Genomic DNA, 24,344 nt, shown 5'->3' on the forward strand with positions numbered 1-24,344 from the left:
AAGATTTATCAATGCTTCCTCCCACCTGTCAATGCTGTCTGCGCGGTTCTCCATGCGTAATTAACCCCGCCAATGCCCACCCCATACCCTCCGTGCTTGTTAGATTGCAAAGCTGCCCATACTCGGTGAACGCCGGATTTGCAAGATCAAATCGTCATTCCTGTCCTCAACTTAATTGAGCTCAAGCGTTAGCAATGGCCGGCCCATTCGGCAGTTGAACCCCTCCCTCGCACTCCCAGCCTTCCTCAGACAGGAGTTGTCGCTCCTCGAGGCCTTGTTGGTCGAGTTTGGTCCAGAGGTCCAAAAGGAGGAAAGAAGAGAGGAGAAGAGATGAAGAGTCGGTGTTTTCTGTTATTCTTTTTTTTTCATGGAGAGGTGACATGTCGGAAGAAAATTGGTGGGCTGTATGTGTCCCTTGGTTTGGTTGTCCTTACATGGGGTCTGTCCCGCTGGTGCCGCTCTTGCTCTTCTCCTCGGCGTGCTTCTTGGTGCGCTCCTGCAGCTTGGAGATGTCCTCGTGAGGAGTGCGGTCGGCCTTGACGGCCTCCTCGCCGTCCGATGCCAGCTCGGGCTTCCAGTGGCCCTTGCCGTCCTTCTGCTTGGACAACGAGTCCTGCTTGTGCTTCTCGTAGTCTTTGACGTCTGTGGTCAAGGAATAAGTGTTAGTAAGGGGTCTGGAGACCAGGACGAGGGAGGGAGGTGTTAAAAGGATAGACGCACCGCCTGAGGACTCCTTTATGCGGTTGACTGATGACACGGCGAAGCTCCGTCGAAGCATGGGCGTGGAGGCAGCTGATGGTCGCAGGGCGACGGCTGGTCGGAAGAGTCTGGAAGCCATGGTATCTGTTGTTGTGAGGTTGCGTTCGGATGTTGTGAGAGCTCCTATTCCAGTGTGAGATGGAGGGGCAGAGGAGAAGGATGGGCTTGTGAGATCTGTGTATAGAAATTGATCAATTGAAAGGATTGTTAGTTTGTGGCACGAGTGCGAGATATTCCCGGGAGTGAGAAGAAACAGTTGATCATTAACTAGCCTACCTAGGTACAGTACCTGGTATTGGACCTTGACACACAACTAGCACCACCTCGGCCAAGGGGTGAAGGGAAGCTGCCCATGATGTCATGATTGCGGGCTTGCAGCTCTGGGATCGTCGAGCTCGAGACCAGGGTTGCAGCTGACAATCCGGGCAACGTCAGTGGACAGTACAGTTACCTCGTCATTGCTCAGGGTGTGGGATTTGATTTCTGGCCAGGTTAAGGCATTCTCAATTCATCGCTCATCGCCGTGCTCAACATCGTTGGAACTCCTCGAGCTGCCGAGCTTTCGGGTAAAGCTTCCATTACCCCTGGATCCTGGCTGTGGAGGAGCCGCAAAGCATATTTCAACTACACCACATTCCCTCCCCTTGAAAATTCACAACTTGGGCACACATCATTGGTCTGAGCTCAATTTTGTCATGTTGTAGGATTAAAGTCTATCGCTGGGATCCTATGGCCAGCCTCTCGAGTCGACACCTTTGTAATAAGACGCTTCATGAAATAATGCATGTATGCTTGTCGACGTCTGCGGAGGCAATTCTCGAAGTGAGCTCTCGGCATCCCAAAATCATGGTACCTGCAGAGATCCCAATTCTCCGCATCAAGCCTGGACTGACGTACTCGCAAGTATGGCCTTGAATGTGTATTTTTCTTTCTCCACTCCATGCTCACTGCCCCTTGGACGCTCCCTCTTGGCCACTTTAGATTTGCCCCTGCGCCTCTTGCCGCCGCCATGCTGACTCCGGGAACTCGCCCAGATAATCGCCGAGTCATTGCACGTTCCTTGAGGATAATTTCGACAGCCCAATGGAGATGACCATCAAAAACCCCAGGTGTGTTTCGAGGACACTTCAAAAGTGGATAAGCGTGTAGATATCCCTGTCCGCCAAACGATGAACTTCCGCCGGGGGTTTCTTCCTTTTCGATATTGTATGACAGTCCTAGCAGGAATGATCCTCGATGATTTCTCTTCAAGATTTGGATCTTTTTGCTTTACTTGGTGTCCCATTGCAGGAGCGCATTTCGAGGATAGTTTGGAAGTAAGCAAGGTGGGATCGATATTAAGAAACACCGCGGCCGAGGGTCGGGAACCGAATGATCATGTCGTCAGAATCCGTGAACAAGCCGTGAATTTCTCCTAGGACTACGCGTCCTCTTCCGCTGGCGAATTTTCTGGCAGCATGTATTCTCCCTGGTCTCTCATTTCTAGGCCCTCGAGCGTATCCCAAACTTTGTGTACGAGCAAGTGCTTCAAAACAAAACGCATGAACGCTTCTGGTAGCTTCTCCAGTACCTCCTCATTGATCAGATCACATTCAACTCATCCTTGATGAGCCAATCCGCAAGGAGTCTGTGCATGGGAGATCCATCTGGCACATTGGCCACGAGGAATTCGAGCTCTTCACGACGGATGCCCATGTGACCCCACTTCTTCTTAATCTCGGTACTGTGCAGCTCGCAAATGATCGCATTATGGAGAGCATGAATGGCGTATTTGTGCGCGAAAGCGTAGAGCTTGATTTGCTGCGAAAAGTCGAGCTCTGTCCAGCAATTCAAGGGCTGATTTGGCTGCACCCAGATGCCATAGAGCCATCTCAAAAAGCATCGGAATTGTTCAGGATCATCTTCGGGCAGCTCCATGCATCCGGTGTTTGTCTCCTGGAAGCCGTTGGTAAAAGATTTGTTAAAGAAGTGGCCGGCCTCGGCTTGGGAGAGCGTACTTTCGTGAACGCCGAATCGAACCTTGCGAGGTCCAACCACAAAGGTGACAATTCGAGAGTCAAATTGCGGGGCCCTAAAACCCAATTAACATGCGAAAAACAGAAAGCATCAATAAGTGAACGTGAGGTATCAGTGCATCGAAATATTGCAACCAAAAATCACGCAACGGGCTGTTGCGTCTCGTATTTGTGGCATTAAGCTTTCAGTTTGTGCAAATGGAAATTTGGGCTTGTTGGTCGAGGTCAACTTACGTGGCTGCCGCCTTAGGAGGTGAATCCTTGTCACTCATCGTGAGCTATTTCTGGTTGTTGTTTCGCATGCGATGGAGAACAGTTTCGTTGGGTTGGCCGCGGATCTCAAAGATAAAATAGCAGTCAAGCTTGCGTTGCCTGGGTTTTGTTGGTGCTGTGATGGGCTCACCTGCTCAGGTTCAAAGATAGATTTCTTCAGGTTGTGTCACCAATCAGCAACTTTGACCATCAGATCTTCGGTATTGTCTTGTTTTGTGCTCTTGACGCAAAGGTGAAAGAAATACGGCTGCATGTAAGTCAGAATGTGAAAGAGATCCAGATGACGCCCCTGGGTAGCAGCTCTTTCCGATGAAGGAAAGAAACGGCTTTGACTTCTCGTGTCAGAAGGAGCTGTACGGAGTTAAGTTAGACGATATCTCATCATATTCACAAGAATTACTGTCATTAAAGGATCTCCCTAGAATAAGTCTTTGTCCGACTCCTCCTGACCCTGTAATCGCTGGCAATATTTTGTGTCACAGCTTAATCAACAGCAGCAGACAAGCAGTGCCGCAGGCACCGCATTTGTTGGTTCTGATGATGCCACAGACATACCCATTCAAATGGAAGGGATGATTGCTTCGTTCTACTTCTTGAAGGTATGCATTTCAAAAGAAGTCCAAGCACAATTCCCAAACACATCACCAAATCCAAAAGCTGCTTTGACTTCCCACCAAGAGCAGCAATAGGTTCAGAGTACCAAGTTTCGCCTCAATCCAACCGTTACCCAAGTACGAGGCATTAGCGTATACAACTGATATATCTTGAATGTTTGAGTTCTTCCGTTCTTGGCATGAAGGCCTGCACACTTCAGACAGAGAGAGGGCTTCGATCCCCTGGTGCAAGAGTATTGGCGTTCCGGAAGACTGGTGTCATAACGTATGTAAACGGGCACTTACGTACACTGGACTGTGTCATAATCACAAAGAAGAGCATTTCAACTCTGATAGGGATGGCAGCCTTCCGTTAAATGAATGTGTACTGAGCAGGTAGCCTGAGCTATTACTACCCCTTGTGGGTTGATACTCTTCCAGCCCAATATTCCATTCAAGGCTTCCGGTATCTCCACGTATTCGTGATCCTTGGCATCCCGATCCCTCTGCTATTTTTCTGATTTCCCAGACACGGCTACCAGGAGAAGGAGCATTATGGGTGATGCTACCACAACCTGACTGGATTCCCACTCCTGCCACTGCTGATCCACCTTGATATTACCAGTCCACTGCCTCACCACAGGTTCCTTTCCTCCTTACAGGTTCGCTCTTGAGATGCTTGAACGCAGGTGTGTTCACCTAAGCGTGTCCAAGGAACAGCTCTACCAGCCTCGCGATGCCGGATACTGCCTCAGAAAGCTGGTCACGTTTCCAACCAAGATGTAAAATGACATCGGGCTACTCGGCGTCTTCATGAGTATCACTTCCTTTGCTATGGGACCCCAGAGCTCGTCCGGCACGGACTCCATCACCGAGTCGACCTGGGACTCCATAGTGGGCGGGTAGCGAGTCGGCCAGTCAGTCGCATCACAGTAGTGCGGCTGAGGTGGCAAGCGTATGGAGTACGCCATGGACCGAATGACAAGCTTGTACAGGTGGGTGTCGGATGAAACCACTTCGAGAAAGGTGTCGAAGGCAAACTTGTCAGATCCGAGTGTAAGCCAGATGTTGCTGTCAATGAGGAACTTGGTGTACAGAAGAGAGATAACCGCGTTCTCAAGCTCGATAATGACGTACTCATGGGCGAAGGCGTACAGTCGAAAGAGGGCGGCGAATGCGGAGGGCAAAGGAGTGAAGTCGTTGATACCGATGTGAGTGGCGTAGAGCCACTTCATGAAAGCCAAAAAGGTCTCTGACTGCTCGTCAGGCAGGTTGGCGTGGTCAGTCTTGGGATCCGAGCATTCATTGGCGAGAATGTTGTAGAAAAGACCATTCTTGGTTACAGCGGCCAAGACCTCCTTGTGAACGACGAATTTGTCCTTGAGTGGTCCAACGGTGACGGTGAGGATGCCATCACCAAATGGGGCAACACTTCAAACATATTAAAATTTTTCCAAGCTGTATTTGGAGCCGTAGGAATGTTTGCTGAACTCACTCATGGGGAGATGGGGCAGCCATGCTTAACGACTTGGATGGTGTCTGAATGTTGTTCGCGTGGGCCTTCTTATGTTTAGGTAGATGGTGAAGTCAACTTGTCAAGGACCACACCGAACGCGTTGCAGAGAAATTCGCTGCAGGCTTGGGAAAGAAGTGAGATTTCTGGAGGCCTAGGTTCTGAGGTCCTTTAAATATTAAAAGGCTCGTAAAATTCTTTAGAGCAATTGGAGCGAATCCAAGTCACACCACAGGTAAGGCCAGACTGTTGAAGCGACGACACCAACTACCACAATAGTATAACATGGGACCGATGAACACTGCATTGTGAGTCAGAAGAGATCAAACAAGAACAATATGGGAAAAATTCAGAACTCTAATTCTTTTCTGACGACCGCGAAGACAACGATGGTACAATGGCCCCACCTGGCCCCTGCCTGGCGGCAGAATGAGCATTATGATATCTGACTCTGTAAAATCAAGACAACAATTTCGAACATTCAATTTACCTGAGTAATCACAAACACAAAAAACAAGGTCAAACACTGTAAATAAAGACGACAATGTCCAAGACTAGATGTATTCCAATGACCGCGAAGACAGCGAGGTGCCTTGGGCGACCGCGAAGACGGTGATAATCACATGCATTGTTGCCCTCTGAAGTTGAGTCTAGGTATTGTGAAACACCACCAATACAGAACGGTGATTCCAGAATTTTCAGTATTAGCAAGGCTGCGGTCACAACGCGCGAAAATTATTTTTTTCATCTTGTTCTGCATTCTGTCTACTGTGCCATGGCTCTATTTTCCAGAACAACACCTATGGGCGTTGCTGCATTCAGGAATTCGTAAGACCAAACAAGCAACCAGCAGCCACGGTCGGGACAGCTACCCACGATAGTACCAATCTATCTCAGAAAAAGCTCAAGTAGTCCTCCGTAGAAGCTTCGACCAGCCCGTCAATGCACTCACTGTCCATAGTGGCGATCATGAGCAGGACGTGGCAGATGGTAGTCGAACTTAGTTCCAACGCAAGCCGTGAAAGTCGAGGATGCCGACCAACCGAGAGACTTCATGCGGATGAACTCCTTGACGACCGGGCGCAAAAGTGTAATGGGCATGCTGTCCAAAATTCTGTCCATGTTGACTTTCTGGGGGCTGCTCCAACCGCTGCCCCAATCCTCGCCCACGATCTGGTTCTCAACTGCCTGTGGCACAGCCACTCCCCAGCTGCTCAAGTTGAAAAGACTGGTATGGTTGTCGATTCCTCCCAAAGAAGTAGTATTCCAGCCTCCATAGTCGAATGCCATGCCACCCATCAGCTTCGGGGCAGCCGCAGAAAACATCCAGTAGGCCATCGCGCGAGTGACCAGGGTGTACAAGTGGGCGCCGGGATCGACGTGGTCGACCAGGTACTTCAGGACTCCAGTGTCGGAACCCAGAGTGCCCCAGTTCTCACAGCCATCGGACAGATGAGAGTAGATGGCCGAGATGGTAGAATCCTGCAGAACCGTGGCGTCGTACTTCTGGGCAAAGACGTAGAGCTTCACGAGGTCGAAAGATGACGCAGTCAGGCCATTTGCAAGGCGATTGAGGTCGGGAGAGCCAATTTTGGCACCGTAGGCCCACTTCATGAAGTGGTTGAAAGTCTGGGGCTCAGTGTCGGCTGATATCTGTTAGCCTGCTGATACGGTTCTAACTAACGGTGGGAAGGCCTTAAGGGGTTGGGTAGAGCAATTTGTTGAGGGTAGGGGCCATGTACATACGAAGAGTGAGGTACTCGATTCCGTCCTCCTTGGCGAAAGTGGTGCGGAGGAAAACGCTGTATTGAGAAACGACCTTCTCGTGAGCAACAAACTTGACCTTCTCAGGTCCCACGGCAATGGTGACCATTCGAATGCCGAAGATCGAGTCGCTGCTGAAGGGTTAGAACTGCTTAATTGGCAAAGTGTAGTCAACCGATGCGATGAGAGCGATGGTTGTGATTACGGTGATTATGATTATGATCATGATTTTGGTAGGACATAGGGACACCACATGGAAGGAATGTAGTGTTTTAGTGTAGGTGTAACATCCGGGATAGCAGGATCGAGCTTACTTGAACTCGGACTTGGATACCTCGAGCTCCTCCATCTTTGTTTGGATGGACATGGTGTTGCCGAAGGACTTCTTTGAGACCATTATGGTCGGAAGACCCGTGCCTCGAATGAGAGTCATAGAGTCGTAGTGTTGATGTGTATGAGATGAGCAAGGTTGGTCTCGAGTCTGCAACAACAGGGGTGTAGTGACGATGTGATCAGAACAATGATGGCACAAGACTTTGCTGGTGCCGCGATGGATATGAACCCAAGGGATACCAATCAGATGGATTGGGGTTCTGGTGAATCTTCAGGGCAAGAAGAGCAGGTCTGCAGGCTGTCTCTTAATACCGAGGTACTAAGCGAGACGGGTTGGCACGTTGCAGTGCATGTACCTAGTTGGTTCTCAGAGTGGCTGTTGATCAAGAGGCAAGACCCGAGTAGAAAGAACTGGAAAGGACAAAACTACGCTGTTTGTCACTTTGGTTTTGAGCTCAGGTGCTGCCTACCTCGGGGCTCTAATCTTCAGAGAGACAGCATTCACTTTGGAGGCCGTCACCGAGAGATTGAAGACAACAGTCAGTACACAGCTAGAGCACTTGAGGCATCCATTACTCGGTGATACCGAAAGGGACATGCTTCTCCAAAAGAGAGGGACAAAGGCACTCACGCAGTGCTTCTTTATTCCAATATGATGTCTCCAAACGAGATGAGTTATGCGTGTTTGATTCACCTAGCTATGCATGTGGTTGCCTCGCAAGGTAAACAGTATCACGAGGCTCCAGTCTTCTACTTGCAAGCCGCATTTCAAAGCCCATGAGAGAATCGCTTGCCTCAAACTTAAGAGAGACCTGTGTTCTTTGCAATGTTATCGCATCCTCTCCTGGTATCAGCCCAGGTCTGACTGCACCGGTCCCTGGCAGTCAAGTCACTCGGGCTGTATTCACTTGCGAGCTTGCCATGGGCTAGGTTGAATCAATTATGTCAACAATTTCATCCATTGCGGGTGTACACAACCGGGCGCCTCCAAGAAGGGCAGAATGGGCAGCTCAATGCGAAGCACATTTGGAATCATTATTTGAGACCAAGTCAAGCTTTCGGACTTGACGACAATGCATGTTTGGAGGCTTGAATGCAGCCCATTGCAACTCCTGCCTCACGGGTCTCATAGCAGGCTATCTCGCTCATTGATTGTCTATTACCTCACATTTCTGTCCCTTTAAAGATGAAGACTTGACCACGACGAACAAGATTGCTGATCCAGGCGCGTTTTCTTCCTGATGCAGATTTTTGCCACGATCAAAAGTTCTTCTCAATCCATCTGGCTGGCCTTCACGGAAAAGCGAAATGACACTCCCAAGCAGATAGCTAGAGAGTCATCTAGCACTATCTTTTCCAGATTATGTAGCAACCGGGTGTCCCATGAGATTGCAAGGTTCCACCAATCGACGTCTTTACATGCAGCGAACGTAGCTGTCATGACTATATCCTGGACCTCCTCGGCCTCGTATATGCGCCCGAGCACGTAAAATTCGACGAGGTCGTTGGTCTCGACGCCGGAGAGAGAGAACCCAGGCTGGGGACGATCGTAACGGTCGATGAATTGTTGAAATTGTTCTGGCTGTTCGTTTGGCAGAGCCAACTGGCCACACGTACATCCGTCGCTCAAAAGAGCAAGGCGAAAATTAAAGTTAGCGACTCTTCTAATGACTGGTGGAATGCTGGATATGGTCCGCTGCGGTCCAATAGTCACATTGACAAAACTTCACGGAGGAGGATACACTCTTTACCAAGATCAGTCATATACCCCATGGAATTGAATTACAAGGGAGGTTGTAATATCGGTGAGAAGAACGTACGGGCCAGGATGTTTGCATAGCTTCAAATCTACCACCTTGCCTCACACAACGATGATATTGTGTCTTTAACGATGTCAAATTTGAATTTTCGGGACTCACAAGCCTTCAGCGTACGCTGAGGAGACAAAGTCAAGTTAGTCGTTGAGAGCGGGAACACAAACAGAGTACCGTTGATTCTGGTCAATATTGTCATGGCTAGGAGTATAGATGCAATAGATGAGGCAATAAGAGCATTGAGGCCAAAAGCTAAGACAAGTGTGGAGAGAAAAGAGGTGCGATTGTGGGAGAAAGCTGACAGCCAACAGATGCATTCATAGCCGAAGGAAAAAATGAATGAAAAGCAGTGGAGTTGGCTTGTTCGAAGTATGTAATTGCAAGACTGTGATTCATGACAAGTTTCCGAACAGGTTGAGAGGCTCCCTTGTGCTCTTGCAAGCCAGTGAGCCACAGCCGAAGACTGACTGTGACATTTCATGGTCCAATGACCCTCAGCGTATTGATACGGGTCAAAATGGTGAGATACGTGAAAACCATGTCCTACGATTTAGGAACATGTGCATGTGTTGGGTGGTTTTGTTGCCGTCAAAGAATCGCAGTCATTACCGAGTCTTGAAATGCTGCTTGTATTATTTCTCCTCGCAGCTGCACTACCTCGAGCAAATCGCGTTGACCTACGACTGTCGATGCCGTGGTCTTTGAATGAAGTGCCGAAAACGTTCTGCTCATCTTTCCCGTTCATTCTGTGCCTTCATGATCCTTCCAATGTTTCCATTGACATTTCCATTTGACCGTGGTTGCCTGGATCTAGGACAACTGCTCCAAATTGTGCAATCTTTACGCAATTCGCCACTCCAGTTCTTTCTATTCCTTCTTGATGGACGTGCAGTGCCCGGTCTTCTTGTGAACATGAAAGTGGCACACGGGCTGCAGGGTCTTGTCAATCTTCTGCCCAAACTTCAACCTCCAATTGCCGATCATCAAGATAAGATCATGTCCAATTTCCGAGTTGCTCTTCAGAACATCCCCCCAGTAACGAACCACCACAGAGCCTGAGAACAGTCGGAAGGCGGAGTGAACTATCATCAGCTCTCTCATCTTGGATCCCGCGGTTGTGTTGTTGTAGACGAGCTCAATGTCCTTGGAATGTGGCTCATTGCAGGAAAGCTTGTAGTGGTCGTAGACAACATCAATGGTCTCGTTTTGCAACTCCTCCATCATGTACTTATCTGCAAAGAGGTACAGGTTGAGATAGTCGCGGACGGTGGTCTTCTTGTCGTCGGGCTGTGAGAAAATTTTCATGGGAGAAGCATTCAGATTGTTGATGGGTTGCGCGTATGCCCACTGGCAGACATCAAGTTCAGTTAGATAACAGCGGGATGTAATGAGTTTGATGAGGCTTCCTTACTCCGATGAATAGCTCAAAAACCCGAGGATCGTCCTCAGGCAGTTCTAGAACGCTGCTCTCGCCCTCATGAAAGCCACCCCGAAAAGATGCTCTGAAGAACTCGGACTTGGCGGAGAGGAGGTTCTCGTGGATTAACCATTTCTTCTTCTGCTGGCCGACGAGAATAGTGACAATCCTGTCCGAGAGAACCTCGTCTCTCGGGGCGGGCTTAAATGGCTGCGAAGGCCGATCGTTGTTGGCAGGTGGAGCTGTTGGTGCATCGGGCGACATGCTCGCAGGTGGACGGCGCTTGCGGGTGGATGGCTTGCGACAGGGAGGCGTAGCAGAGGAAGATTTAGGTGCCATTCTTGGAGCAGCTGATGATTTTCTCTTCAGTATGTGTTAAAGAAAGTTATTAGTTGTCGTCAAACTTTGTGGTGTCAAAGGTTCAAGAACTTTCGACGTGACGGAAAGAAGGCAAATGTTGTGTGGGTTGCTGATCTCGAGGTTGGAGGCTTGATAGGATGCGACTTTTTTGGTTTTAAAGAAAAGCGTTGTTTGACCCCATTCGAGGCTCCCACAAATCTGACAGCGTTAACGATTGTAAGCTGGCTGTGCCTTCAACTTTGCTTGGTGAGCAGCACGGAGTGACCTCCCGTTGATTTTGTATGGCTTCAATCCCGATTTTGAGGCACCCAGAACAACCAGACTTGACACGTGGATAGATCGAGAAAGTTAAAACATTAAACAAGAACACTTGATTTCAGACAACTCATTGTAACTTTTAAGTGCGGGCCAAGCTTGTTTGTCGTGCTGTGATGCAGCTGAGGCAAAGTGCGCCTACATCGCTGACTTTGTCTCCTGACAACAACAGCCTCCCCCTCAACGTCCAGCTTCACGCGTAAATTACGACCTGATACATTGCTGCTAGCCGGCAAATAGACCACATAAGAAAGAGACGGAGAAATGCAAGAATAGGGTTCATGCTCTTCGATCCATCCTTACTCAACAAAGCACATGATGGGAGAGGAGGTCAAGTGGGAAGTCAGAAACAGTTTCTAGGCTTAAGGGAAGACAAATTCGATCTTGTGCAAATAGCCATGATGATTTGATACTAACAACAGACTGTTCCACTAGGTCAAGTTGCAACTAGCGCTTAAGCGATCCCCAAGCGCCCGTCACCGGTCAAATATCAGCTTTTTCATCCCGGCAAGATCCCGCCCTGCCGCCAGGTAGAGCATGGCAATTCAGCATAACTGTGTATAGGGAAGTCAAGGTGAGAGCCTGGCACACGGGTTGCTCCTCTCATGCCGATGAAAAGTACACTCATGGGCTACTGTCCTCGCGGGGGCATTACCGCCCGAGATCCAGTTGAAGGAAGCAATCTCGCTCACGATGTCGAATCCCAGGTCCGGTGTCATGTTCAAGATCTCATTCCACTCGGGAGTCACAGGATTGTGTTGCTTTCCCTTAAATAGACCCAGCGTGAGGCGTTCCTTGAGCAGTCTCCGCATGCCGCAGCCGGGCATGGTGTTCGCGTAGACGTATTGCACTGAGGAAGGAGATTTGCAAGTCAGTCATTTAAATTGTCACGAGGACGGGTCTGGTCCACTCGCTCATACCATCCTTGATGTCAGGCCTTCGCATGCCAACACTGTAGAATGCGTGGGCCATATCCACACAAGCATTCTCCAACTCCTCCACCAAGAGCTTGGACGCGAGGACGTAAAGCTTGAGGTAGTCCTGGATGCAGGCCGCCGAGGGGCCCGCCGTGAAGTCCTTGCCGAGCAGGACATTGGCGGCCAGGGTCGAGTTGGATACGGCCGCGGGCGTGAGGGTGCGGATGTATACCCAGCGGACAAAGAGCTCGAAGGAGGAAGGGTCGTCCTCGGGCATGGCGAGTTGATCCTCAAGGGACTCCTTGAAGCCTGAGTTGAACGCTGACTTGAAGAAGTCCGAGATGCCGGAGAGGAGGTTCTCGTGCAGGCGCCACTGAACTTCACTCGGGCCCACGAGGATCGTGACGACTCGGTCGGAGAACAGTCTGTGGGTTGCGGTATATCAGCATCAATATGCTTCATGCGATCTCCCAGGGCCCTGGACGGTGCGTGTGACTTCTGGCAGGCCGTTCACAGAATGTGATCGCGGAGAGAGGTGTGTCACCTACCTGTCGACCGGAGGCTCTGGACGCTCTGGAGGTTCCACGGACTTGGGTGTGTCTCGACGCTTCCCTGGTTTCCCAGCCGGCTTTCCGCTTTCCTCGATGCCCTCCCGACCTCCAGCATCTTTCGAGGAAGACACACCACCCATCGTGTCCGCCAGCGCCCCCGTCACTGGTGCCTCGGCAGAAGATGATGGTTCCACGGACCCATGTACGGTGCTGCTGGTGCCAGCAGCATCGTCTGACTCTGGGGGCTTGCTGATCATCCCTGTTTGTAGCGAGGCGAGCGCAGGTCAGCCATAGTTGACAGGGCTGGTAAAGGGCATGGCGTTGGTGAGACGGGACCCGTTCGCTTAGATATCTGACAACTACAGCAGCGTGAATGTGTGGGGAAGGGGCAGCACGCAACGGGCACAAGACGGAAAGAGGCGCGCGAGGAAAGAGCATATGGTACTTCGCTTGTGTATCGGCCAGGGCCGTGTGTCCATAAAGCCATCATCATCAAGGCTGTCCCGTTTTGAGCTCATTGTGGTGATGTAACGCCTGTCTTCCGGACGTGGATATAGATGTGTACGAGAGAACAAGTTCAGTGGGCTTGGACGTCAGAGCGTTCAGTTACCGGCATCAACCAACACCCTGGCATAGTGCTGCCTCAACCTTAGAGAGGTGCCTTTGTCTTGGGAGACATCCAAGTCATATAGTATTCTGCATCTAGCCCCCCATCTCTTATAAATGTCAACCCACGCATGTCATATTAACATTGCCCAACTGAATTTGGAGATTACTCGTGGGTCAGGATTTCCTCATGCGCCGCTCAGTGTGTAGCGGAGAAGCATGAGTGAAACATCCAGCACACACAGGCACAATGTGAAATGATGACGGGTTTATGTTAGAAGAGGCCTTAGTTGTGCCCTTTTTGATGTTGCTGGAGACAAATATCTTTTGAGCACACACGCTGCGCTCCATCCGGGTATAAGACCCCTGTGAACACCCCCAAACGCTCCAGCCAAACCAGATGCATCAATCAGTATTGCCCTCCCGAAGACGTTAAGCCAGGATTTCCACAGCGCACGCATACACCAATGCATGCAACCCTTCCAGAAACCCTGAATATAGCGACCGAGGAGAAACTCGACAGAAATAAGCCGGCAGATTATGGGGTGAAAGCGCTGCCCGAGATACATGAAGTTAAAAAGAGATATACGACCCAAAAAGTAATGTGTCAACCAACTCCGCTGTCCGTTTGCCGCCCCCCCGTAGCCCAGCGTTGCATATAAGACTCGCATCGCAATAACACATAAATCCACATTGTCTTTGCCAGCCGCCTGATCCCCTCCAGGTCTTTGTTTCCGTAAGCCCAAAAAAGCATCAAAACCCCGACTGTGTGCAAAGAACTCCGCTGCTTGAGATTTGCCGCAACCCCGCTCAATGATTTCGTTCTATGTGTCGAAAAGATCTTTTGTCTTTGGACAGCTCAAGAGACCCAAGATGAACCCTTTTTATCATGCGAAGTCGCCGCTTCTCGTATAAAGTGGAGAGAACCCCGTCAAAACTCCGTCGTTAAACACCGATGCAGATGATTATGTCGTCGAGTATGCAGGTCCGGAAAAGAAAACTGAACGCCCATTCGAATATCAAAACAGCCCCCATCTTCAGAAGTCGAAGCACCGAACCGCTCAGTTGTTGTAATACAAGCAGCAAAAGAACCGACAAGTTGGTATCGATAAGTTTTCGTGTGGCGCCGTTGAGGAGAATCAACTCCTGCCTCGGTGTGAGAGGTGCATATGTCGAAAAAGTGTCTTTGTACAAGGTGATGCGGGCGTGAGCCCAAAGTCGGTGTGGAGAAGCCAGTCGACCAAAATGCGTGCCTGGCTCCCCGTGAATGAAGTCATGATCAATTGCCTGCTTGTTGAAAGTCGGTGCCCGCCAAGATGAACAGCTGTCTGAAGGAGGAATGTGCGGCGAACCTAACATCCTCGATCACATCAACGACGACGGCTGGAACGAGGTCACTCCGCCTCGGACGAGAAGCGGAGCGACATCATTTACCAGCGGGAGCGAAGGCTCTGCTGCATCCGGACCGAGGGCGAGACCGACGATGGCGGCGAGGGCATTGTCAGACCTTGACCGTTGGCAGGGTTGATGATTGGGATGGCATTGCGGGCCCTGGTGGCGGCAGGCTGATGTATTTTCGGGTGAGAGTGGTGAGTCTGGAAAGACGGAGGCAGGAATGCGGGAGAGGATGAGTTCAGTGTGTAGGAAGCAGCAACCTGTTGGGGTTGTTGTGTTGGAGATCCAGTGGGGGAGTTGCTGGCGAGAGAGGATCGTTCAGAACCGCTGTAAGCCAACTGCGAGTCCGGGTTGTCAGTCTACCGTGGTGACATGGTCTACTCGTCCATGGGAAATCCTAGGCCAGATCGGAAATACTCACATCGCTCTCGGTGACGAGGCCGGGGCAGAACTCCAGATCGTCCTCAAGATCGAAGGAACGGCCGAGCTCGTACTTGGAGCGGAAGCTCGACACGGACTGGGACTCGGACAGCTCCTTCATACTTCGGACACCCCTGAACTGCTTGTGCTGCGAGTTCTGGGAGACGGAGAGCCTCGGGCCCCGGCGATTCCGGCCGCCATGGTGGTTGTGGGAGACAGCCGAGGCTGTTGCAGGTGTGGGATGTTGCTGGTGGGTGTTGAAGTGGTAGTACGAAGCCATGGTTGTTGAATCTCAAAACTGCGTGTCGAAGGGTTGTTCGTGAGTGTTGATCTAGATTTGGGGGCTCGTGGCTCAGATATGTTTGGAGGAATCCGTTGATGTTGCACGCCGATGATTTGCGGGATTAAGGTCAGGTTTCAGCGACAAAGTGTAAAAAATCAGCCGACGGTTCTCGTGGACGACACAGTTAAATCCGAGTGATGTGAGAGTTATAGAGATCGCTTTTTTGGAATTATGATGCTTTTTGGATGGCTTTTTGATTCCTGTGGAGGTCGGACGATGCTGAGGATGATGACGGTTGGTAGATAGGTGTGTATGTATGTGTGTTCGATTGTATGTGGGATGGGGAAGTGGCCAGGTAGGGTTCGGAGTGGTTGGGCAAAGATTGGAGGTGGCAGGTGGTGGTAGAAGTAAAGGAAAGGGAGAGGCGGAATGAGGAGGGAACGGAGCGGGTGTTTGTTGGACGAGGGCGGGTGGGCGAGGGACTGGGCCTGTCAACGGGGGAATTGGGGGGGTGGTGGTCCAGGGTGGGAGAGGGCCCTGGTGATTGGCGAGGGCGCAGGGGGGTGTCAGGGTGGTGCATGCAACTTGCAACTTGGCTTGAACGGACTAGACGGAACGCACCTGGGGGGCGAGGCAGGCGGGCAGGAGAGACAGAGCGCACTGTGGCACTGTGCCCAGGCCTAGCACCTGCACCGTATTCCCAACCAGGTGCCCAAGGGGATGGAGCCCATGGTTCTACAGCCACCCTCAATTCCTGCAGGGCGCCCCTGGTCCTCCACCCTCTGACCATCCAGTACCCCCTCCCAGCACACATGACGATGAATGCTGTTGTCTCTCCCTCACGCAACCTCACAGAGGCTGGAGAGAATCCAATGAGCAACACCTCCATTTCGAGCATGATTTAACATACCACCACGGCGTGAAAGCATGTCTGCAGTGCTACAGACACCCTCCGCTTCACCCAGCAGAGAGAACACGATCCACACCCACACCCACACCCACCCAGCACTGTGCTCGCTCCCCACAATGCCGCTTTCAGCTACCGAGCCCGAAATGGCAAGCCGCTCGAGAGGAATGAGAAGAAAGGAGGGAGTCGGCCTAGCGGTGGCAACAGCCAATCAGAAGGGCGTCGCCAGCGCAGATCTCCATCTTGGACGCGGAAAGTGAAGTGTCGTGAGTGTCTGAGGTGTCCAACCACAGCCCCACCCCTCTTCAGGATCTAGTGTTGACCTGACCACCCTCCGACTCCTGCCATTGGGCCCTGAGCTCTCCATCGTTCCAAGGCTGTGCTCCAAAACGGTCAAGCGCTCTTCTAGAATGTGGTCACCGTCGGCGCCGCTCCTTATCGACACTGTGCTCTCCATCCTGCCGTCACCGCACTGTCCGACATGATCCGAGGCCACCCAGCACCGTCACGGCTCATCTTCGTCGTGACCACAACTCGATCAAAAAAAACATGCATGTTTGTCTATTCACGATTCCGAAACCGACTCACGTACGGAGTGCAGCCCGCAGGTTGCACGCCCGGACATGACCGGCCAGGGAACCACCCCTCCTGCCCGCCTGCTCCGTTGCGGCGGTCGACGGGGCCACACTACACGGGGGTACAGGAAGCCGTTGAGAGAGAGTGTGTGGCACAGCGAGAGCACAGAGGGACAGAGCCGCCGGCCGTTGACGACACCCCCACACACACACACACCCAGCTGAGAGACCCGGCCGAACACAATCTTAGACCACTGCACTGCACATACCATACCATACCATACCAGCTTCCAAATGATGCATTCTCTCTTGGTCTGAAGGGGGCGCTTTCATGTTCCTGGAAACTCCTTCAATTTACACACTACTCACCGCAAACACACGAGGCGCTTCATCCGAGCCTCAAACGAACCCCTCGTCATTGTTCCCCTCGGCAGACAGGCAGAGAGGACCCTCGAGAGTCGCTGAAACCTGCAGCCGGGTCAATGCCCCTTCGTGGCCCTGGACGATCGAGGTCTGAAGCACCACCTGCCACTCAGGCTGGGGCTCCCTGGCCGCCAAGCCCTCCAACTTCGCCACCTTCCCACCAAGCGGCAGAGCGCAGGAGTGGTCGGCCTGTCGGCCTGCAGGCGACGGCGGCACTCTGTGCCTTTGTGCATGAGCATGGACGAGGCAGTGGCCACTTAGCGACACGGACCCGCCGGCGGCTTCCCAACCCAAGGCCCTGTGGCGAATTAAGACCACGAACCCGATTTGGTTGGCTGCCGCCGTCCACACTCGCAGCGTTCCTTGATCGAGGAGGGACCGAGGGCTGAGGCCCTGTCCCGCGTGACCTGTTCGCTCCCACGTCGCTGCGTTCCAGTTCAAAACGTGGCGGCTGGCACTGGCTGCTAGGAGCCACAGTGTCGAGCATTCTCGGTTGTCCAGACTCACTTCGCACGGACTTGTCGTAATCAAAAGCGGAGCGGACATACTAACAATTCGGGCTCTCGGGCGGGATTGGATGACTCCCAGCCGTATGGGGAGATCTCCTTCTGATGAGTTGCCTGGTGCTAGCATCAACAAAGCCCTTGCCACTAGTTCGTGGTGGGCTCTGACGTATTGCAGGCCACCGACCATGGTCGGCATGCCTTTCGATCCTGCCCTATCACCACGGTAATACTGCATGTTGCTCCCGGGGTCGCCAAATCATAACAGCTCGATCCTCTCTCCACGACAATCCAACTGCTGACTGTTGCATAAACCCACGCCATCCAGCGATTGGATTAAAGTAGCTGCATGGCCCACATTGGGCGTCTGTGACCTGGGGACGAGCTTGACAGGGCACAGAAGCCGCATCGTGCGCGCCCCGTCTGTGCATGGAATGATAATCCCGATCATCTCTGGGTTGCGATTCACAGAAGTTTGAATCGGTTGACGGCGGCCGCGAAAGGGCCAGGCCCCCAAGGGTACTGGAGAAGCTGCACCGGCTGTGTTAGCATGGAAAATCTCTTGGAACATGGAAGCTTTCCTCAAACAAGCGCCTTGACTGATTGGGTTGGATGGTAGTATTTGGCCAAGGTGCTTGCTGACTGCTTTATGCTTAGCATGGTCACCCCACCCACCGCATCCAGGACAACCTCAACACCAGCACAACAGCCGTTCCTTTAACGGTGGGGTGACGATGACGGAAGGAAACAGGTTCATGAAGCGTCCATCCTCGTCCACCTAACAGTAGATGTGCCACGAAGCTTACCCTTCCAGCACTCGCTTTCACGAGCGTTCGGGCCATCCTTGCATTGTGCTCTGTAAAGGTAGCTGCAGATAGCCCCCTTAGCGAGTCATCTCCAATTCGAGATGCCACTCTGCACAGCACTCTAAGGCAGGTGGAATAAGGGGTTGGATTGGTCAATGGGTCGATGCCTACGTTGCGGGGGTCTAAAGTGTTTCTATTTTAACCCCATGCCACGAGGCCCTCATTCTCCAGATCCGGTCTGTCCTTGTTCCGACTACGACGTCCATCTCATATTGAAGATCTCCGAGTAATAGCCAGGTCCCGCCCACTTGGGCACCACAGCAGCACGCATCGGAGCGCATGCAGCAGAAAATGCTCAGTGAACTTCCCCTTGCCCGTTGTCGAAGGCTCCACCTAGAGGGACAGCTGCCATCATTCCACATTCTTCGCTGGTTGCCATCATGCGAGCCACAACCAAGAAGGTTTGCTTGAACCCTGCCACACCGCCGTTTGGAGAAACCGATGCCCGAAGCAAGGGGAAGCCAACCACACCTACCACACTTGCCACACAGCCATCCCACAAACCCCACGGGCCGTGCTCATTTGAGAATGGGGATGCTAGCACCCACAGGCGCCAGCTGCGGCAAACACTCCCCTTTTGGTCCGCCTGCAGAAAGGCTGTAACACCTGGAGGGTGAAGCCTTGCTACTCGCCAAGAGTGGCTCGAGATTCCGGGGTCTGACTGCCTACACGGCGAGGCGGTAGAGTGGGCGGGTGGTAGACGGGTGAGTGGGAGTCGGAAACCTTGAACCATGAAACTGCAACCATCCTGCAGCCACTTGCAGATACTAGCAACAACTTGCTGCGCCCTTCATCATGCACGCATGCACGATGGGAAGTCTCGACCTTTGTGGCCGGAGGTTTCCCGCGACCATTCCGGAGTATCAGGTCGCTGACCATGCTTATCAACCAATCTTGCCTGGGCTAAGGGACACCCAGTATGGTACGACGTGCATACGGCAGATTCGGCGGGAGCTATGGCAGTCAGCGGGCGGGAAGCACTGCCTCGTCCTCTGCTCCCATTAAGAGCTTCTTATGTTTCATGTCTCTCAGGTGGTGTCCTGCATATGTGTCAGATTGAGGAATGGCTAGTTCACGTCAGCGGAGGCACCTCTAACCAAGCGAACCCAGATGTCGGGGCGGCCGTCTCCGCCTTTCCGCCGTCCCGTCCCGAGATCACGCCGACGACTCGGCAGCTGGCCAAAACTTCTCTAACCTCGATGTGATCACCCATTCGGCTCAATCATGCTCGATGACGGTCGACAGGGCCAGCAGCGACTACGGGCCTGTATGGCTGAACATCGGATATCCTTCATCCGCCTCCCAAAAGTCTGGATGGTTTGAGGACGGCTCGGCGGCATTTACACTTTCTGCGGAGGAGAGTTGCGCGCGCCTATCCCCGTAGGACAAGGCCCCGGGCAAGGATCATACGCACTTTCGCTGCTTGGGATGGTTTCTCAGGTCTGGTAAGTTTACGTTCAGGGACTACAGTTGCAAGCTGCGTAAAGTGTCTGCACGAAGCATCTCCAGCATACCCTCAGTCACCAACCACAACGACTGAATACATACCTGCATTAATTGCCTTTTGCAGGATGCAGATGACTGCCGAAAGTCAGTCGGCTCCGTTCTCAGCGACTTGATCGTGGTATGGCTCCGTGACATGACTGGAGAGCCAGGGCAGGCCGCTGATAGAACGAGATCAATGTGGTTGGCTTCTCTTCACGAATGTTCAAGAATTGAGCTTCCATTTGAAGCATTGTGTTGTTTCTGAAGCTTGACGGCAGAAACTGCAACTACGCTCCATAAACGCACTGTAAGAAATATTCTCTTGCATCTTTTAGGGCATGGGTAGTATAGGTATCTACTCGGCGGTATCCCAGCTGTGGCGAGGGTCCAGTTTGATCGCTTCCTGAGAGAGCACTGTTCTTGGTCTTTGTTGGAGTGGTTGGACAGCCGACGACAGCTTGCCTGGCTACAATCGATACCGACTCAGCTGTTTTGGTTGACCACCTAGGTATACGCCGTCACTCACGTTCAGTATTATCTCGCGATAGTCACCTTCAAACCGCATCACTTAGTGTGATGAGGACTGCGGCGGAGGGTGGTGGGCTCGTGGTATCAGTCTACGGGGCTTACCGGGAGATCGCTATGTTATAAGGATTCTCATTGTCATTGAATAAGGACCTCCGTGCCTTACTACGGGCCAGGTCGAGCGAGGTGGGTGTGGAATGGCATCTTCAGTCGATGGAAAGCTACCAAAAGGCACAGTACCTAAGGACTGGGTCTTAAGGATCGACGTAGTGTCTGCCTACTCTATCTTTACTTTGTGAAGTAACTATGCCTCTCCTTCGCACCAAATATTAGATAGTCATGGTCCATCATTCAGCTCGACCATCTTGGTGTTCTGCCGAATCAACAAATCCAGGGAAATGATAGACTATCAGCTGCGAACGTACATATACAAATTTGGGAGTCATTTCAGAGAAAACCGGCCCGGAATATCCTCTAAGAATGTAACATAATGGAACACACATCTCTTTTCATGGACCAAAAAGCCTCATCTTCAGCTATTTTGCAATCGTATTAGGGCGTGATATCGCTGGTCCGCTGGTCTGCTGGGCGTGACTTTGCAAGAACGGCCCGGGTTAGGGTCTGTAGAAAGTTCTCATGATGTCACCCATTGAAGTCATGTTGGTTGGAGCTCTGCTCAGCGCAGAGAGGAAGAGGCAGGAAGTGGGTTGGCTGTCCATTCTCCCTTAGAGCACCAGAAATTCCAGAAACAAGACCAATTGTCTGCCTCCTATATCATTTACTCATTTGCCTCACGCCTCACGACATGGCGCTCATCGAGAATTGGTGTCCGCCCTCCAAGGAGAACTACGATCTAGTCCTCTTTGTCTGGCAGTTCTTCCCATTGGTTAGCATCACCCATGGAGCATCCTCCCGTGGCACGCAGTCCAGCTAACGAAAGGCATCAGGGCGCATCACTTCAATGGGCTATCTCATGGTATGGCATGGGCAAGACGTCCACAGACAGCGCGCTCAACCTGCCAGGGCGCATAGCCTGGATGACAATGGAGTGCCCGGGCTTCATGACCCTGTTGTACATCATGAACACGCTCCCCGCGCAGCACGGCATCACAGACCTGCCGTGGCAGAACAAGGTCCTGGCGGCCCTCTTCGTCATGCACTACATATACCGCGCCGTCATCTTCCCCTGGATCCAGCCCTCCATGTCGCCCATCCACCTCTTCGTCTGGGCCTTCGCGATCGTCTTCCAGCTCTTCAACGCCACGTGCATCGGTGGCTGGCTGGCCGCCTACGGGCCCGTCACCAAGGAGGCATGGAACGCGCAACTAGCGCCCTTCTCCACGCTGCAGTTCGTCGTCGGCATCGCCGTGTTCTACGTCGGCCTGTCGGCAAACTACTTCCACGACGACGAGCTGCGTGAGATCCGCCGCCGGGAGCAGCGCCGGCAGGAGCGCCTGGCCAGGGAGCAGGGCGTCAAGCAGGGAAGCATCGACAAGCACTACAGCATCCCGCAGGCCGGCCTGTTTAAGATCATGCTGTTCCCGCACTACTTTGTCGAGTGGGTCGAGTGGACGGGCTTCTACATCGCGTGTGGGCTCAGCTGTGTGCCGGCTCGCATGTTTGTTATCAACGAGGTCTCAGCTATGCTGCCGCGGGCGGTTAATGGGAAGAAGTGGTACGTTGAGAAGTTTGGAGAGGAGAAGATCCGGGACAAGTGGGCTGTGATACCCGGGGTTTGGTGAGCACTAGGCGAGGGCTTACCACCGGGTGACACGCGAGGTGGCTTAAATGCCATATGGCGCTATTATCGAGGTAGCGTTCCTAACTGCAATGTTGCTACGCTTGTGTCAGAAATAGATTTAGAGTTCGGCGACTTCTGCGGATCCTTTGGTCTGGTGGCTGTCCGACAAAAGCAGAAGCGGGTAGAGGCTCGTCCGGCGCAGATCGTCAATATGGCTGCTGGTCCAATGCATGCCTAGCAATCATCACAATCTTCGTTGAGTTGGCTCAGCCTGTCTCTGATACCATTCTTTGTCTCAGTTCCGGTTGTACAGGGTGCCGCCACAGCGCCTCTTACTGAGGAGTGCTCCTAGTGAATGGCTTCCCCCGTTCTATCAGTACCTAGATACAATAATCCAAGACCATGGATTTGCGGTACAACAACCGTCGACATGGCGTCTGGTTTTACACTCAACGTCCGCATGCCGCCGTTGATTATAGTCAGGAAGCTTTTTTCGACAATGCTTATGCCTTCTGCTACCCAATAGGGACTTGCAGAATTGTAAATGAACTTTAACCAAGATTTTTATATCTCACCCAAAGCAGAGTAGATAAGAGATTTCATTGTGGTCGAATGAAAACAAGGTTCCACAAGCAGGTTTCAGAATCCAGACTTTAGAAGCCATCAGATCCGAATCTTTTGTGTACATTGCGATTCAATGCGCTCATCGACCTGAAAGTCCCGTGTAACTAACACCTGCGGCCAGGAGTCCGGTCTGTATACTGGGGTAGGTCAGACAAGGGATGGATTTTCTTTCTTTTTGGTTCTTCTTCGAGATAGAACACGTCACTTCTGACTGAGTGCCTGGCCAACCAGCCTGGACAATCCTCCAAGTGAACAGTAGTCTGCGCCTCCTGAATAGCACAATATCAGCGTATGATACAGCTGCCAACCAGCTTCACAGCAAGAGGGACCCTACACCATGCTCTCACACCGCTTGGTTATACCAGAGTCACCGTGAGACTGGCTGAAGAACCACGTGGCCGAGCTCAGACCACCTTGGAGGTACAACGCCTGAACGTACACCGTATCTGGATGAACTGTGCGGCTCGGGCGATACAGATCGAGACATCAATATCAGCTGAACGTGGATTGGTCCGTCAGCACCAGTGAGACCAGTACGGAGAAGTCTGTAGTCGGAGTCACACGAGATCATGTTCGCATGGTATCGCTGCGGTAGGGATGTGCACTACATGACTGTGCGACGCCGGTCAGATACAAATGCCGCTTCCCTAAATTCTGGCCTCCTATTTTCGACTGTGTGGCCGATTAAAGCGGATCACGTGTCCAGCTACGCGAATGGGCTGCAAGGCTAGAGAGATGCGATCAGTCCTGTGGTTTTATACCTTGTGACGGGGATCAAATACGATGGGCATGAATTCAAAGCTTGCCATCGCAGATAATAGATAGGCCCGCACCTCTCATTTCCGGTGATGTATCCTTCAAGACTTGCAATACAGAAAAGATGAACCCAACATTTGTTCATGAAGCGGGTAGCGCTGCGTCTTTATGAAATACATCGCTCACAGCACTCATGCCCGGCCTTCACCCCCAAACCACCGCCGAAACAGCAGCAAACCACGTTGGTTGATATGTGTTCAGCATAATCCTTTCATATTGGCAGCTAAAAAGCCAAGTTCGCCCCAGTGTCCATCCTCGGAGGTCGGAAGCCAACGTCGTTGGAGGATGTAGTTAGGCTGCTCGGTGGAATTCTGGGTTGTTGGGAGTTTGACTATAGTTGTACTCTTTCCCAATACTGACTTTGACGTAGAAGTCACATAAGCGAACGCCGCAGATGGGCCAAAAGGAATGGTCAAAGGTTTGAAATCGAAGAAGAGACGCGGTCAAGCTTTCAGTGTGAGGGCAGCTGTACGTGGCTCTCACGTTGCCCATCTCATTGTGACTCATTTATCACTGATCAGAGCCATGTTATTTCTGGAGAGCGCACTCGA

The 24,344-nt window shown here is 52.0% G+C and overlaps 9 protein-coding genes across 9 annotated transcripts; 1 reads left to right on the plus strand and 8 right to left on the minus strand.

Moving 5' to 3' along the window:
• Positions 1-181: 181 nt before the first annotated feature.
• J7T55_006757 (uncharacterized protein) lies at positions 182-838 on the minus strand (the record flags this gene model as incomplete). Its single annotated transcript, XM_053132186.1, has 3 exons — positions 182-356; positions 435-642; positions 721-838. 3 exons carry the CDS (start codon positions 836-838, stop codon positions 182-184), a joined length of 501 nt encoding a protein of 166 aa, XP_053001520.1.
• Positions 839-2,340: 1,502 nt separating this feature from the next.
• Positions 2,341-3,046, minus strand: J7T55_006758 (uncharacterized protein; the record flags this gene model as incomplete). The annotated part of the gene is made up of 2 exons (XM_053132197.1): positions 2,341-2,830; positions 3,009-3,046. 2 exons carry the CDS (start codon positions 3,044-3,046, stop codon positions 2,341-2,343), a joined length of 528 nt encoding a protein of 175 aa, XP_053001521.1.
• A 1,316-nt stretch (positions 3,047-4,362) lies between these two features.
• J7T55_006759 (uncharacterized protein) lies at positions 4,363-5,158 on the minus strand (the record flags this gene model as incomplete). The annotated part of the gene is made up of 2 exons (XM_053132208.1): positions 4,363-5,071; positions 5,136-5,158. The coding sequence occupies 2 exons, from the start codon at positions 5,156-5,158 to the stop codon at positions 4,363-4,365; spliced, it is 732 nt and encodes a 243-aa protein (XP_053001522.1).
• Positions 5,159-6,101: 943 nt separating this feature from the next.
• J7T55_006760 (uncharacterized protein) lies at positions 6,102-7,350 on the minus strand (the record flags this gene model as incomplete). The annotated part of the gene is made up of 3 exons (XM_053132219.1): positions 6,102-6,799; positions 6,900-7,048; positions 7,232-7,350. 3 exons carry the CDS (start codon positions 7,348-7,350, stop codon positions 6,102-6,104), a joined length of 966 nt encoding a protein of 321 aa, XP_053001523.1.
• A 2,581-nt stretch (positions 7,351-9,931) lies between these two features.
• J7T55_006761 (uncharacterized protein) lies at positions 9,932-10,820 on the minus strand (the record flags this gene model as incomplete). Its single annotated transcript, XM_053132230.1, has 2 exons — positions 9,932-10,411; positions 10,476-10,820. The coding sequence occupies 2 exons, from the start codon at positions 10,818-10,820 to the stop codon at positions 9,932-9,934; spliced, it is 825 nt and encodes a 274-aa protein (XP_053001524.1).
• A 905-nt stretch (positions 10,821-11,725) lies between these two features.
• Positions 11,726-12,881, minus strand: J7T55_006762 (uncharacterized protein; the record flags this gene model as incomplete). The annotated part of the gene is made up of 3 exons (XM_053132243.1): positions 11,726-12,006; positions 12,077-12,498; positions 12,622-12,881. The coding sequence occupies 3 exons, from the start codon at positions 12,879-12,881 to the stop codon at positions 11,726-11,728; spliced, it is 963 nt and encodes a 320-aa protein (XP_053001525.1).
• A 1,779-nt stretch (positions 12,882-14,660) lies between these two features.
• On the minus strand, positions 14,661-15,325 carry J7T55_006763 (uncharacterized protein; the record flags this gene model as incomplete). The annotated part of the gene is made up of 2 exons (XM_053132254.1): positions 14,661-14,984; positions 15,047-15,325. 2 exons carry the CDS (start codon positions 15,323-15,325, stop codon positions 14,661-14,663), a joined length of 603 nt encoding a protein of 200 aa, XP_053001526.1.
• Positions 15,326-17,209: 1,884 nt separating this feature from the next.
• J7T55_006764 (uncharacterized protein) lies at positions 17,210-17,974 on the minus strand (the record flags this gene model as incomplete). Its single annotated transcript, XM_053132265.1, has 2 exons — positions 17,210-17,697; positions 17,782-17,974. The coding sequence occupies 2 exons, from the start codon at positions 17,972-17,974 to the stop codon at positions 17,210-17,212; spliced, it is 681 nt and encodes a 226-aa protein (XP_053001527.1).
• Positions 17,975-21,417: 3,443 nt separating this feature from the next.
• On the plus strand, positions 21,418-22,591 carry J7T55_006765 (steroid 5 alpha-reductase; the record flags this gene model as incomplete). The annotated part of the gene is made up of 3 exons (XM_053132276.1): positions 21,418-21,498; positions 21,560-22,350; positions 22,429-22,591. The coding sequence occupies 3 exons, from the start codon at positions 21,418-21,420 to the stop codon at positions 22,589-22,591; spliced, it is 1,035 nt and encodes a 344-aa protein (XP_053001528.1).
• Positions 22,592-24,344: the final 1,753 nt, after the last annotated feature.

Source organism: Diaporthe amygdali (assembly GCF_026229845.1).
Source record: "Diaporthe amygdali strain CAA958 chromosome Unknown NODE_1_length_4327563_cov_65_473760, whole genome shotgun sequence".
Taxonomy (NCBI): Eukaryota; Fungi; Ascomycota; class Sordariomycetes; order Diaporthales; family Diaporthaceae; genus Diaporthe; species Diaporthe amygdali.